The sequence below is a fragment of the Macrotis lagotis genome, chromosome 8 (genome assembly GCF_037893015.1).
Source record: "Macrotis lagotis isolate mMagLag1 chromosome 8, bilby.v1.9.chrom.fasta, whole genome shotgun sequence".
Classification (NCBI taxonomy): domain Eukaryota; kingdom Metazoa; phylum Chordata; class Mammalia; order Peramelemorphia; family Peramelidae; genus Macrotis; species Macrotis lagotis.
The window spans coordinates 732,665-746,728 of NC_133665.1; the positions used below are offsets into that span (position 1 = coordinate 732,665).

Here is a 14,064-nt window from a genome sequence, read left to right on the forward strand (position 1 = left end):
CTGGGGGCAGCTAGGTGGCACAGTGGATAAAGAACCAGCCCTGGAGTCAGAAGTACCTGGGTTCAAATCTGGTCTCAGACAATTAATAATTACCTAGCTGTGTGGCCTTGGGCAAGCCACTTAACCCCATTTGCCTTGCAAAAAAAAAAAGCCTAAAAAAACCTGGTCTATTTTAATTTTTATTTTTGCTCCTTTTCACTAACTTCTTTACCTCATTCTAGTCTTTTGCAAAAGCATAAACCCTGTCTGACCTCTCTATCACCTTTATGTTCATAGCTGATTCTCCTGAGTGCTTCCTCCCTTCAATAAAAAAGTTTCCCATTCTCAAGTCTCCCTGTCCTCCCTTTTGCACCATGTTTTGACAGGCAAGACAAAAGCAATCCTAGCTGTTAATGGGGGGGTTTATTATTAAATATAGAATTCAGCTGAGATTCATTTAGTCTGAAAGATATCTCCAGATTATCTCCTTCTTAGGACCTTCCCTGTCATTGGGTACCAATATTACCCATGCAGTATTGTCATAATCCATGACCAGTATATCTCTGTCCTTAACTTATAACCTCCCTTCCCAAGCACTTTGGTCCAGGCCCTCCTCTATGTGTGTGTGGGGTGGGGGTACAGGTACAGCTCGGAACACCCTGATCCTGCCTTGGGTGTGGCTGACGATCCTTCTCACTGTGGCCCTTTGTGTGCTGCCTGTGATCGTGTTCAGATTTATCCGGATGGAGTTTTGGCCCACCAAAATTGACAAGGTGAGCAAAAGAAAGGGAGGGAGGTGACAGATACATTGGTGCCTTAGGTCCCCATTCTCATTGCCATGCTCTCATCCCATCAAGACGAGGTCTTTTATCCACTGCCCCAGAAAGAGCCTTGGTTCTCCAGAATGTGGTAGAGATCTTGGGCAAAAGCCACAGGTTGGGTTTTTTGTTTTGTTTGTTTCTACTTTTTTCTCAATGAGAAGCCCAGACTGACTAAAATAAAAGCATACGTTAGCATATAGGTCCTAGTATGCAGAGGTTTGAATTTTCCTTCCTCGTATACCCAATTGCCTCTCAGAGGTAGATTCAGATTCTACAGCCCTGGTTGAATGAAGCTGTATAATCTAGAACACCTAGCTTTCTTGGGATTCAAAAAGGACAACTCAATGAAAGTTGGCTGGTTTGAAGACCAAGGGAAACACTGGTTGAGGTGTCTTTTTGGCTTGTGGGGGTCATGTTTTCCTGAGGCCCATCTCTTCTTATCACCTTTATCTCTGTGGACACATGTCTCTTACAACCTATATCTCCTATAGCTTTTTCCTCTGCAGCTCATGAGTCCCCATAATTATGGTCATAGCACTTTAGGATCATTGTACTGGAAGGTCAGTAGTCTTGATTTCAAAACCTGGCTCAGCTACTGACTTATCTTGTAACCTCAGGCAAGTCAATTACCTTTCTAGGCCTCATCTATAAAAACTAATATTTTATGATCATAGGATCACAGATTTAGGAGTGGAAGGGACCTTGGAAATCTTCTAATACAACCCACCCTCATTTTTCAGATGAGAAAACTTGAGTCCCAGAGGGGTTGAGTGACTTATTAATCAAGCAATCAAAGATCAATTAGTAAGTGCAAGGCATGTCACACAAGTAGTAAGGAGAAGTATTTGAACTTGGGTCCTTTGACTATAAATCCACTGTTGTTTTCATTGTATCACAATGCCTGAGATATGTAACCTGTGATTCATTTTTCCCTGCTACCTGTGTCTGTCCAACTGGCCCTTGAGGTAAAATTAGGACATCATGCTGCCTGAGCCCTTTATTTATGAAAGAATCATCTCTTTCCCACCTTTCACCCCTTACTCTTGGACTCTAGGTTCACAGAAAGATCCGTGAATGCATGAAGAATCCAACACCACCTCCAGCCCAGATGAGACTGAGACGCACAAGCTCCCGACGTTCAGCCTATGCTTTTGCCCACCAATATGGATTTGGGGCACTCATCACTTCAGGAAAGAACATGAAATCAAGGGCACCCTTTGGTTTTGGTGATAACTATTCTTCTCATAAATGAAAGATCCTGGGGTTCACTAGAACCCTCCTAACTCTATCTATGACCTGATTTAGGTGAAGGACCAGTTTCTAGGAAAACTGCCAATTGAAGAATCCCCATTTCCCCTCAGTTCCTTCACTTTTCAGTGATTAAGGAGGGTGCTCTGCACTATCCAACTCCAAAATCTGAGGGCAGAAGCAGCTTAAGGCATCTTTGCTACCTCCAGCACACTCCTCCCCAAAGAAAATAAATAAAACCTCACCAGGGAGAGGCATTGAAGTACTGAGGAGGGTCAATTATCAGATCAAGTCTAAGCCTGTTGATATCCCTAGCCAAGCACAAAGCTTTAGGAAGAAAGATGAAAAGTCTTTTCTGAGAAGAGAGGGTGATATCCCGTACTCTTAGGGATCTTATTGGTTTGTCCCTATTACTTCAACCTGAGAAGGGAAATTAAATACCTCATAAGCTCATTCAATATCCTCTACAGTCTCATAGTAACATAAATCCCTTCCTTCTCCCGTGATCCTTGTCCCACTGTTTCCAGGTCCCATACCACCATAAATTCCCCTTTCCTAGAAACTCTGGATTCCTTCCCCTGGACTTAACTCTCTCTGGGAATGACTTGAAGAATAATGTGAAACTAAGCTTGGCTTCTGGAGACCTGCGATATGGGCTAATATGGTACCTTAAGATTTGTCTCTTGTGTCTCGGGAGAGACATCATTTCATTTGGAGCAAATAGCAGAACAGGAGGATGGCTCTTTGCTCCCTTACATCCTAAGCATCCCTGGGAATTGAGAGTAAAGCTAGTTTGCTAAGACGACCATTGAAGTTTGGGTCACAGAGTTGACTAGAATGGGGAGGACCCTGCTATGAAGCCATTTTCAAATTTCTTGGGAGAGAAGAGAAGTCAATCTTGGTTGTGCACTTTTGTCTTCAGTAAAATTATTTTCACAGGAAATTATACATACTTGAGTGATTGTTTATTATTTTAATTCTCTATCTGGGAATGAAAAGGTCTATATGGCTTGGTGGGGTTAGAGTAATAGAGTGGGAAAGAAATCAGATTTTTCATTGTCTCACAGCTCTACCCCATCCCAGAATCATTTCTCCTTGCTACTCTTTTCTTCTTCCTCCTCCTCCTCCTCCTCCTCCTTCTTCTTCTCTCTCTAAATGCAAAGAGGGATATTTTTCATTTGATTGCCACCCTCCTTTTTCTTTTCTAATAAGCCAATTCTCTTCCATCTACCATATTATCTTCAGTCCCTATTCTTTTTTTTCCTCTTGCCCTTTTCAGAAAGTTAAAAAGCTGTGTCATTTCCTGGGCCTAGGAAAGTCCTGTTATATTTTCTAAAGTTTTTATAAGTACCTCCCACCACCAAGAAAGTGACATGGTAAATAATGGAGGAACCGAAAGTTAAAGTGAGAAGACTTCTAAAAACAGTCTTATATTTCTTTACCCAAAGCACTCACTGATGAGTAAAGGGAGCTTTGCTTCAGTTCCTTCACTGAGTTCCTTCACTCACTCATCTCTTAGTTTACATTTTCTAGGAGCCAGTTAGGTCTGGCCCATCTCTCCCTCTTTTTTATTTCTGGGGGCCATCTGAACCCATTCTCTAAGGTTCTCCTCCCCTCCTGATATCCCTTTCACTTGGTAAGATATTTCCTATTAGAGGAACTCTAATCCCAAAAAAGTCTCAAGGTGAACTCCAGACTCTTCCTATCTCAGTAGCTTATAGCTTCACATAACAAAATCATCATAGAGCCACTCTCTGTCACTTCCTCTAAATCCTTCTCAGTTCATGTCTGAGATATCCCCTGATACTATTCTGCTGATCTCTTTCTACCCCTTTGTGTTCATCTTTCTATCCAAATGACTTTCTATGTAACTAACTTGTCTTTACTGAGTTTCTTCTGCCACTTTCTCTTCTCTGCAAAACCTAGGTTGACTCCCCAGACTGAGACAGAAAAGCAGTTAGATCCTATATCTGCAAGCAAAAAAGTATACCTAATGCCTTTGGTAATGAATATTCTCTCTATAAATGAAAAACTGTAAGATCTTTCATCAAATAGGAAGTTAGGACAGAGTTGCAAGTTGGAGACAGGATAAAAGAAGAAAAGATTAGTCTGAAAGAGATGGATATGCAGTGAACTATGGAAGCCCACACAAGTCTTCTGACAGAGACCACAGAACCATAATCCTCTGTGGATTACAGGCAGAAGAAACTATATAGTCTGGTTTAGGCAAACCAGCTTTAAAAAAAAAGAGAGGTCAAGGGAGAACTGACTTTCCTGAGGGCCACAGTATGAAAGATTAAAGATAAGGAGTGAAGGAAGTTAAGACCTCGATCAGAAAACAGCTTTGGGAAGAATTTTACCTGGAGCCTGGTAGAGTAAGGAGGGACTTTTCCAAGTTAGAACCAATTAGTCTAGGGTGAGGAATCCCAAGAATGACCAGGATGGCTGTATGACAACCCTTTCATCTCTTACTGTTTCTCTCACACACTTTACAATGGCTGTTCTCTTCTTTCCTTAAGTGCTCAATTCAACTTCCTATTCAAACCTTCCAATAACAGACATCCCTCAACAACCCTCTTGTATTCTACTAATCTTTTTAATGTCCTTCCAATACTTTTACTTCACTTTATTCTCAGCTGATCCCTATATCTTTACTTTAAATAGCATATCTTCCTGTCTCCTTTGTCAACTTGTTCCATCATTTTTTATATACCTTCCCCATTATCCTTCTCGATCTCTTTTGTTTCAGAGCACAATAATGATAACAATGAAAAATGACTCAGTTATATAGAACTTTAAAGTTTCAAAGCACTTTTCTTCCAAAACCCTGTGGAATAGAGATTGAATAACTCTGTAATCTTTCCTTCATTTGTAGCTTGAGTTCCTATCCTATCCTTCACTGATAAATTGATAAAAAAAAAAAAAAGTCTATACTCCCTCCCATTACACAACACCCACCCTCACTGCTTAACCCCTTGCAATTTAGTTTTCATTCATACCTCATAAAAACACTCTTTCCAAGATCACTAATAATTTCTTTATCACTAAATGGATTTTTTTCTGTCCTAATCCTCTTTGTGGTGGTGGTATTCTACAATGTAATGCCCTGTCTTTTCTGGGCTTCTGTAACAATGTACTCCTCTGATTTTTCTCCCATCTGGCTACTCTTTCTCTGCCTAATCTTGCTGGGCCTTACCATCCTCCAAGTCTGGAAGCTTATTCAGAACTAAATGTTAAGTAGTTATCATATGGTAAACTCTGTTCTAATCCCTCTTTACTCTTTATCCTCTCTTGAAGATCTCATCAACTTCTTTCAATTTAATTATCATTACTATGCAAATGGTTCCAGAATCTTTATCTCAACTTTCAAACTCTTCTCAAAATCCTCTTTTATTAGCTACCTTGATGGCATCTCAATATTTCTAAAACTGAAGACATCATATTTTGCCTAGATACGATCCTTCCCCTATCTTCTCCATTTCTATTAATGGCACCACTGTATTTGCAGTATTTTAGGTTAATCAACTTGAAGTTATCAGACTTTTTTATTGTTTTTCAGTTGTACCCAACTCTTTGTGATCCTTTTTGTGGATTTTCTTGACAGAAATACTGGAGTAATTTGCTATTTTTATCTCCAACTCATTTTACAGATAAGGGAACTGAGGCAAACAGGATTAAGTGATTGGCTTAAGGTCACATAGCTAGAACATGACTGAGGCCAGATTTGAACTCAGAAAGAAGATTCAACCTGACTCCAAAATCTGCAATCTATCCACTGTGTATCCCAGTTCCCTCATCAAATCATATAGTCAGAAATTAAGTCCTGATACTTCTAGTGTCTCCTCTTTATTCCCACTGGAAATAACCTAGTTTAGGATCTCATCTCTTGTCACCTAAAAAAAATGTGTTAGCCTCCTAATTGGTCTTCTTGCCCCATCTATCATTCTTCTATCCTTCATATACCTGCCTAAATAAACTTTCTAATTCATTACTATGATCATGTCACTCCTCTGTTCAAAAATCTTTGGTATATGAAATAAAATATAAATTCCTGTCCTTGAAACACAAAACCATCCTATCTGACTAGACTTATTTCATATTAATCTCCTTCACATATACTTGAAGATAATTTAACTGAACTACTCTGTCTCCCATCTCTGTACCCCACACTTTATACCTGGAATGGACTATCCCTCAGTTTCATCTGTTGGTGTCCTTCCCTTCTTCCAATGCCCAACTCAGATACTATACTTCTATGAAGCAGTGTCTATGAAGCTTCACTGTGCCTATCAAAGATGAAGTGTTTCTCCATCCTCAAATTTTTATTTTGCCCAGACCTCTTTATATTTATCTCACTCATCCTTATATAATACTTGTGTACTTGCACCAAACACCACTCCCAGTCCCTCCCAGGAGATTGTAAGCTCTTTGAGAACAGGACCTATGTCAATCATATACATAGCTTTGTGTTTCCAGCACCTAGCAGAGTGCCTTTCACATTGAAAGTACTTAATAAAAGTTGGCTGAATTGAACTGAATTGAATTGGACTGAACTGAATGACTAAGCTGGGCAATCAGTGGGAAATTACTCCCCTAAACCTAAGACTTCCAAACCTAAAATTAAGTGCTAAATAAATATATTCCAAGGTCCAAGCATCTTAGTCAGATTCAAAGCAAGAAAACTAAAACTGAACTACCATCAGTGCCAAGATTGGATAAAATATTAAAGAATCTCAAGAAAAACTGACCCAATGCCTGTAAGAAAACTACAACCTGTATTCAAAAATAATTTCTTAATGGTTCAATGTCAATAATGACAGGTGTCCATTATAGTGCCCTAGGGATCTGTACTTGGGTCCTTTGCTGTTTAACACTTTTATCATAGACTTCTATAGAGGCATAGGTGTTGTGCTCTTCAGTCTTGAAGATGACACAAAGCTGGAAGGGATAGCTAATAGATGCCTACTCAGAATCCCAACAGGTCATGACACTGGGATGAATCTAATAAGATGAAATTCAATTGGAATGAATGTGAAGTTATACATTTGGAAACCTTCACCCCACCCCAAATTGAAGTGACAAGTATGAAATGGCAGAGACATTGATAAGATATCAGAGGAAAAAGTTCTGAAAAAAATCTGGAGATTTTAGTGGATCCTGCCAAAAAAGCTAATATAAGTGTGGGCTGCAATAAGGGACATAAAAAGGGAAGTGATAGGTCCATTATGCTCTGCCCTCATTAGATCTTGTCTGTCAGGAATATTGTTTTTTATTATGGTTATCATTCTTTAAGAAAGTTGTTAATCTCAAAAGTGTCCAGAGAGCAACCAGCATGCCTTAAATTCATGGCATACACTGATTAGTTAAAATGAATGGGCTGTTTAGCCTTGGAAAAGAGGGCTGGACTCTTTAAGAAAAACGGTTGTATGGAGAACAAGGACTGGATTAGTTCAGGCTGACCCCAGAGGAGTTAGAAACTTTATAGAGGTGTGATATTAAGAAAAATTTCCTAACAATTAGTTTGTTCAAAAGTAAACTGGGGGAGGGGGAGGGGGAGCCAAGATGGCTACAGGAAAGAATCATCTCTTAGGTGTTCTCTCTCTCTCTCTGATATTTCCAAATTTATAAAATAAGGACTCTAACTGAATTTTCAAGAGACAAAATCTACAGAGGGATCCAGTGAGACAATTCTCCAGCCCAAGGTAACCTGGAAAATAGTGGAAAGGCTCGGCTCCATGGGGTTGGAGGGGTGGCCCACCAGAGTAAAGGAACTTCAGCCTCCTGGAGACAGCCCCAGGGCACTGGGAGCCATGGCCCACGGCAGCGGGGACAGATTCCTGACCTACACTCGGAAAGCACCAGGCACAACTTGGGGGATCAGCAGGGGGACCTCTGCCAGGGCGAGTGCGTGAAGCCCAGCCCTCAGGACACTCAGCGAGCAGCGTGGCCATGGCAGCCCAGATCAGGAACCAGAAGCAGGTGGAGACGTCAGGCGTTAGTTCTGAGCCTAGGGAGGGGAGAGGAGAGAAACTGCCGAGCTCTGTCCTCTGTCCCTGGAACAGGACTCTGGGGCTCTGACCACATTCAGATCCTGATCACAGTCTAGGCTTGCCATAGAACAGCAGCCCCCCCTCCCAGCCCTGTGGCAGAGGAGTATGCTTGTGGTCATTCACAGACAAGGAAGGAAGAAAGAGCCTCACACAAAGAGATCCTTGTGTGTGTGTGGTGGTATCCCAATAATACTCAAAAGCTCAGGAAGCACCCAAAGACCAGGCACAGGCTGGGGAAATGAGCAAGCAGAGAAAAAAGAGGAAAACCATTGAGAAATACTTTTTCTATGATCCCAAAAAGGATCACAACACTCAGTCTGAAGATGAGGAAGCACAAGCTCCTGTATCTAAAGACCCCAAGAAAAACAGAAATTGGGCTCAGGTTATAGCAGAGCTCAAAAAAGACTTTGAAAATCAAGTGAGGAAGATAGAATAAAAATTGGGAAAAGAAATGAGAGAGATGCAGGAAAAACATGAAAAAGAAGTCAGCAGCTTAGTCAAGGAGATCCAAAAAATACTCAAGAAAATAACATGTTAAAAACCAGCATAGGTCAAATGAATAAAACAGTTCAAAAAGTGATTGAGGAGAAGAATGCTTTAAAAAGTAGAATTGGCCAGATGGAAAAAGAGATAAGAAAGCTCTCTGAGGAAAACAAATCCTTCAGATGTAGAATGGAACTGATGGAGGCTGATGATTTTACAAGAAATCAAGATACAATACTTCAAAACCAAAAGAAATAAAAATTAGAAGAAAATGTGAAACATCTCATTGAAAAAAACAAGTGATATGGAAAACAGATTCAGGGAAGATAATTTAAAAATTATTGGGATACCTGAAAGTCATGATCAGGAAAAGAGCCTTGACATCATTTTCAAAGAATTACTACAGGAAAATTGCCCTGATATCCCAGAAACAGAGGGGAAAATAGAAATTGAAAGAATCCACTGATCTCCCCAGAGAAAGAGATCCAAAAAAAACAACCCCCAGGAATATTATAGCCAAGTTCCAGAACTCCCAAGTCAAAGAGAAAATATTACAAGCATCCAGAAGTACACAATTCAAATATTGTGGAGCTGCAGTCAGGATCACACAGGACTTAGCAGCAACTACATTCAAAGCTTGAAGGGCTTGGAATATAATATTCTGGAAGGTAAAAGACTCAAAATGCAACTGAGAATCAACTACCCAGCAAAACTGAACATCCTCTTCCAGGGAAAAAGATGGACTTTCAATGAATCTGAGGAGTTTCAAATGTTCCTGTTGGAATGGCCAGAGCTGAACAGAAGGTTTGCTCTTCAGGTACAGGACTCAGTTGAAGCATAGAAAGCAGAGGAGAAAAGTAAAATATGAGGGACTTAATGATGATGAACTACATGTATTTCTGCATAGAAAAATGATGCTGATAATACTCATATGAACCTTCTCATTTAATAGAGCAGGTAGAAGGAGCTTTTATAGATGAAGCACAGGAGAGCTAAATTTGAAGATTATAATATAGGGTAAAATGGACTCAATGGCTAAAAGGGAAATGTAATGGGAGAAAGAAAAAGGAGAGGTGGAATAGGCTAAGATATTTCATATAAGACTTTTTTTTACAATAAGCTATTGCAATGATATGGAAGGCTAGGGGGGGGAATAAGGGAAACTTCACTCTCATCAGAGGTGGCTAGGAGAGGAAACAGCATATATAATCAATGGGGTATAGAAATCTAGAGTAAGAAGGAGAGAATGGGGACAGGGGAAAGGGGGAGATGTGAGTGATGGAGGAGAGGGTAGACTGTGGGGGGGAGAGTGGTCAGATATAACACATTTTCTTTTTTACTTCTTGCAAGGGGCTGGGAGTGGATGGCCTGTCCGGGACCATAGGGCCATGCTGGGCCTAAGGGGTGGTATGTGGGCTTGGGGCCTCTTGGCTCCAGGACCAGGGATCTGTCTGCTGCACCACTCAGCTCCCTACAGCACATTTAAGAAGTGGGACAGAGTGAAAGGAGAGAGAAAATATAGTATATGGTAGTGGGGAAGTATGAATGGAGGAAGCTGCGATCAGCAATGACAACAGTGGAAAAATATGGAAGTAGCTTTTGTGATGGATTTATCATAAAGGATGTGATCCACCCATGACAGAGCTGGAGGTGTTGGAACACAGACTGAAGCATTATTATTATTATTATTACTATTATTATTGTTGTTGTTGTTGTTGTTGTTACTATTTGGGGGGTTGCAGGGCAAATAGGGTTGGGTGGCTTGCCTGCGGCCACACAGCTAGGTGATTGTTGGGTGTCTGAGGTTGGATTTGGACCTGGGTGCTCCTGGCTCTAGGGCCAGTGCTCTGTCCACTGCGCCACCTGGCCACCTCTAATTATTATTATTATTATTATTATTATTATTATTATTATTATTATTCCTTTTTTTGGTTTTTGCAGGGCAATGGGGTTGAGGTGGCTTGCTCAGGCTCACACAGCTGGGTGATTATTGGGTGTCTGGGGCCAGATTTTGGCTTGGGTGCTCCTGGCTCCAGGGTTGGTGCTCTGTCCACTGCACCACCTGGATGTACTTATTATTATTATTATCATTATTATTATTATTATTATAAATTTTAATTTTTTCTCTTTATTGCACATGCAGGTCTATATTTTGGGGGGGAAGGGGTATTATGGTTACTCTTGAGAATATTTTAGTAATGTATAAAAAATCATTTGTACAAAATAAAAATAAATAAATTTTTTTAAAAAAGTAAACTGTACTGTCTCGAGAAGTAGTGGATTTGCCCTCCTTGGAGGTCTTTAGAGTCTGAATGACTACTTGCCACATATGCTGTAGTAGAGATTACTTTTGTGTAGAGGTTTAACTATGTAGCTGCTGAGATTTCTTCCAAATCTCATATCTCTGATTCTGTGAGACTTAAGGGAAATTATAATAATAAGAACTCAGCAGAATATATCTGATAAGTATCAGGCAGCAAAACAAGTTGCCAAAATTAGAAGCTCAAGAAAGTACTAGTAGCCCCTTAGTCTTTAGACCTAAGCCATAATTAATGGCACCAAACCCTTTCATCCAGTAATTTATTTAAGCTTCTTTTGAATCAGTTTTTATTTCTAATCTATACTTTCTCTTAGATAATGTTTATCCATGGTGTGAGTAGGACAACTTATAACTTAAGGTTTATAAAGAGATAACTAGGTCATCTCACTTGGATAGAAGAATTTAACTTAGCTCTGTAAGACCTCCTCTGGAACAGCAACAACTTACTCAGCTTCTTCGCTATTTTTAATAACAGGTTATAAATTTATAACCAGTGAATACCATCCATATTTTAGAACTCCATCTCTAGTTTACTGATTAGGTCTAGAGTCAGAGAACATTTTGACTAGGATTGAACCTTAGAGATCAGTTTTAGAGAGAGAGAAACTGAGGACCCTGGAAGTAAAGAGATTCTCCCAAGATTATACAGTGATTTAGTAGCAAGTAGTTCTTGGAATTAGAACTCAGGTCTACTTACTCCTCATCCCATCCTCCTTCTTTCATATGATTTTATATGCAAGCATTTAAAAGTGTTTTGTTTTAAGTGTAATATATACTTTAATTATTCATGATCTCATCAATGTGATTACTACTTTCACCAATAGTGAACCAATCCATGCCTTCTCATCTCGTGTGATTCTTATCCATGTTTTCCTCTATGTTCTCTGTATCTACCACACTAGAAGCCTTGTTCTCCATCTTTTTACATTCTGTAGGTACAAGTTCAGTATTAAGGCTTTCTCTAATATCCTAAAATCATAATAGTGATGTTAACACTTGTGATGAAACAATACTAGTAATAACTGACATTTATATAGTCCTTTACAATTTGCAAAGTACCTTAAAATACATTCTCTTCATTTGAGGTTAAGTGATTTGTCTGAAATAAGATTCGGACATAGGTTTTCTTGAAACCAGTTTCTGCAGTTTATGTTTGGCCCAATTCCTTTCCTAATCATATATTTTATAAATCATCTCCCTTAAGCCAAAAGGCAGCATGATGTAATAGACTGAGAGTCAACCTGGCAGTCAGAAAGACTTGGGCTTAAGTTCCATCTCTGACACATACTTATGAAACCATGTGACACAAAAAGTAAATCACTTAACTTCCCAGTGCTCCAGGTGACTATAAAATCATATATTTCACACTACTAGCCTATCTGCATTTATAAAATGAATTCTCACTCAGAGTTCCTCCTTCTAATGAATTAGACCAAAACAAAAAGTTCCTCACATCAATGTTTATATGAAGAGTATTATTTGAAATATGTTGCATCTTACTTCTGTCCAACATGCACTGTCTTTTAGATTATTGCAACTTGGATTCCTCAGAAATTATGGTGTTCCAAAATCATAGCCATATATAATTATGAAGAGAATATGGAATAGAAAAAGATCATTATCATTATCCATTATGATTATGATTAGTATGATTATTATTATTTCATCAAGAATCAGGTTGAGATCATTAAGTATAGTATATAATCTCTAAATATATCTAGTCTTCTTTCTTTCTTTGATTGAATTATGGGCTCAGGTCACTGTCCATGTGCTAAATATACCTATTAATGTAAATGACTCAATGTACTAACCACACAGTGGTCCACATAACCAACCCATCATTTTTAATTATACTTTTTAATGACATTCCTCACACAATTCTTTTATAATTCCTAGTTTTATAATGTTCTATAGTTTGATATCTCCCAAAATGCCAATTCAATCTTGTTATTTTAGTGCTCCACAATTTAAATTCTTCATTGGCCATGTTTCACAACTCATAATTATATGGCAATATATTCATATGCTAATATTAAAAAGATGATCTTTGGTTTCACAGAGAAGCTTGGGACCACTAAAAAAGAAACAAACATAGGAAGATTTATATGAACTGATGCAAAATGAAATTCTTAATAACAAGGAAAAATATACAAAATGAACACAAGGGGTGGCTAGGTGCACAATGGATAAAGCACCAGCCCTGGAGTCAGGAGTACCTGGGTTCAAATCTGATCTCAAACATTTAATTACCTAGCTGTGTAGCCTTGGGCAAGCCACTTAACCCCATTTGCCTTGCAAAAACCTAAAAAAAACAAAACAAAACAAAACAAAATGAACACAAGTGGAAAGGACAACAACAACAACAACAAAGCAAAATAAGAAATGAGTGCTGTGAAATTATAATGACAAAGCTTGGCCACAAAATGAAGTGTAAGAATGTACCTCTTTTCACTTCTTTCAGGAGGTTGAGAATTATAGGTGAAGAATGAACACTGAATATAATGTTGAACTTAATGCTGCTTAGTTTTGCCAAACATTTAAATTTTTTATTCTTTGTTATAATGAATGACTCTATAGAGGTAAGAGAAGGGAGAATATATTAAATCATAAAAGTGATTTAAAAATAAGAGTTAATATAAATTTAAATAAATAACTTTGAAATTTCCCAAAAGCAATCCATAATTCTGTTCACTAAGTTATTCTTGTAACTTTTATGTGGCTGCACTCTTTTTGAATTTTTATGGAACACATTTAAGAGGTCCTGTCTGAGGTTGAAGGAATCATCAAAATGTTGAGGGCAGCAACTTTGTCTTTGTAGCCATAGCACCTAGTACAATTTCTGATACATAGTATACGTTTAATATTTACCTCAAAATAAAAGCATCTGAATGACCTCATTCTCTATTATATAGGAATTCCTCTGTGACTGGATCCTTTTGTGTGGATCCAGCAAAAAGATGGGAAAATATACATCTCCCTGTTTTATCCCTCACTTGACAGTAATGACAAGAGGGTCAAACAAAGTTACTTTTGTTTTTACATCTTTTAAAAAATGTTGTATAATGTTGCCATTTGAATGATAGACCACCTTGTAGTACAGCATTTATGGTGTTTTGCTCTACTGAACCAAATGATTATTTACAATAAACAAACAAGCACAGTA

General features: G+C 38.7%; 1 protein-coding gene across 1 annotated transcript in view; it reads left to right on the plus strand.

Moving 5' to 3' along the window:
- The window catches only part of LOC141495157 (phospholipid-transporting ATPase FetA-like), a 234,624-nt gene extending 227,876 nt beyond the window's left edge, over positions 1–6,748 (plus strand). The window contains exons 27-28 of the mRNA XM_074196153.1: positions 622–752; positions 1,855–6,748. Coding sequence (XP_074052254.1) covers positions 622–752; positions 1,855–2,052 — 329 coding nt within the window. The 3' untranslated portion in view covers positions 2,053–6,748. The remainder of the gene's footprint in view (positions 1–621; positions 753–1,854) is intronic.
- Positions 6,749–14,064: the final 7,316 nt, after the last annotated feature.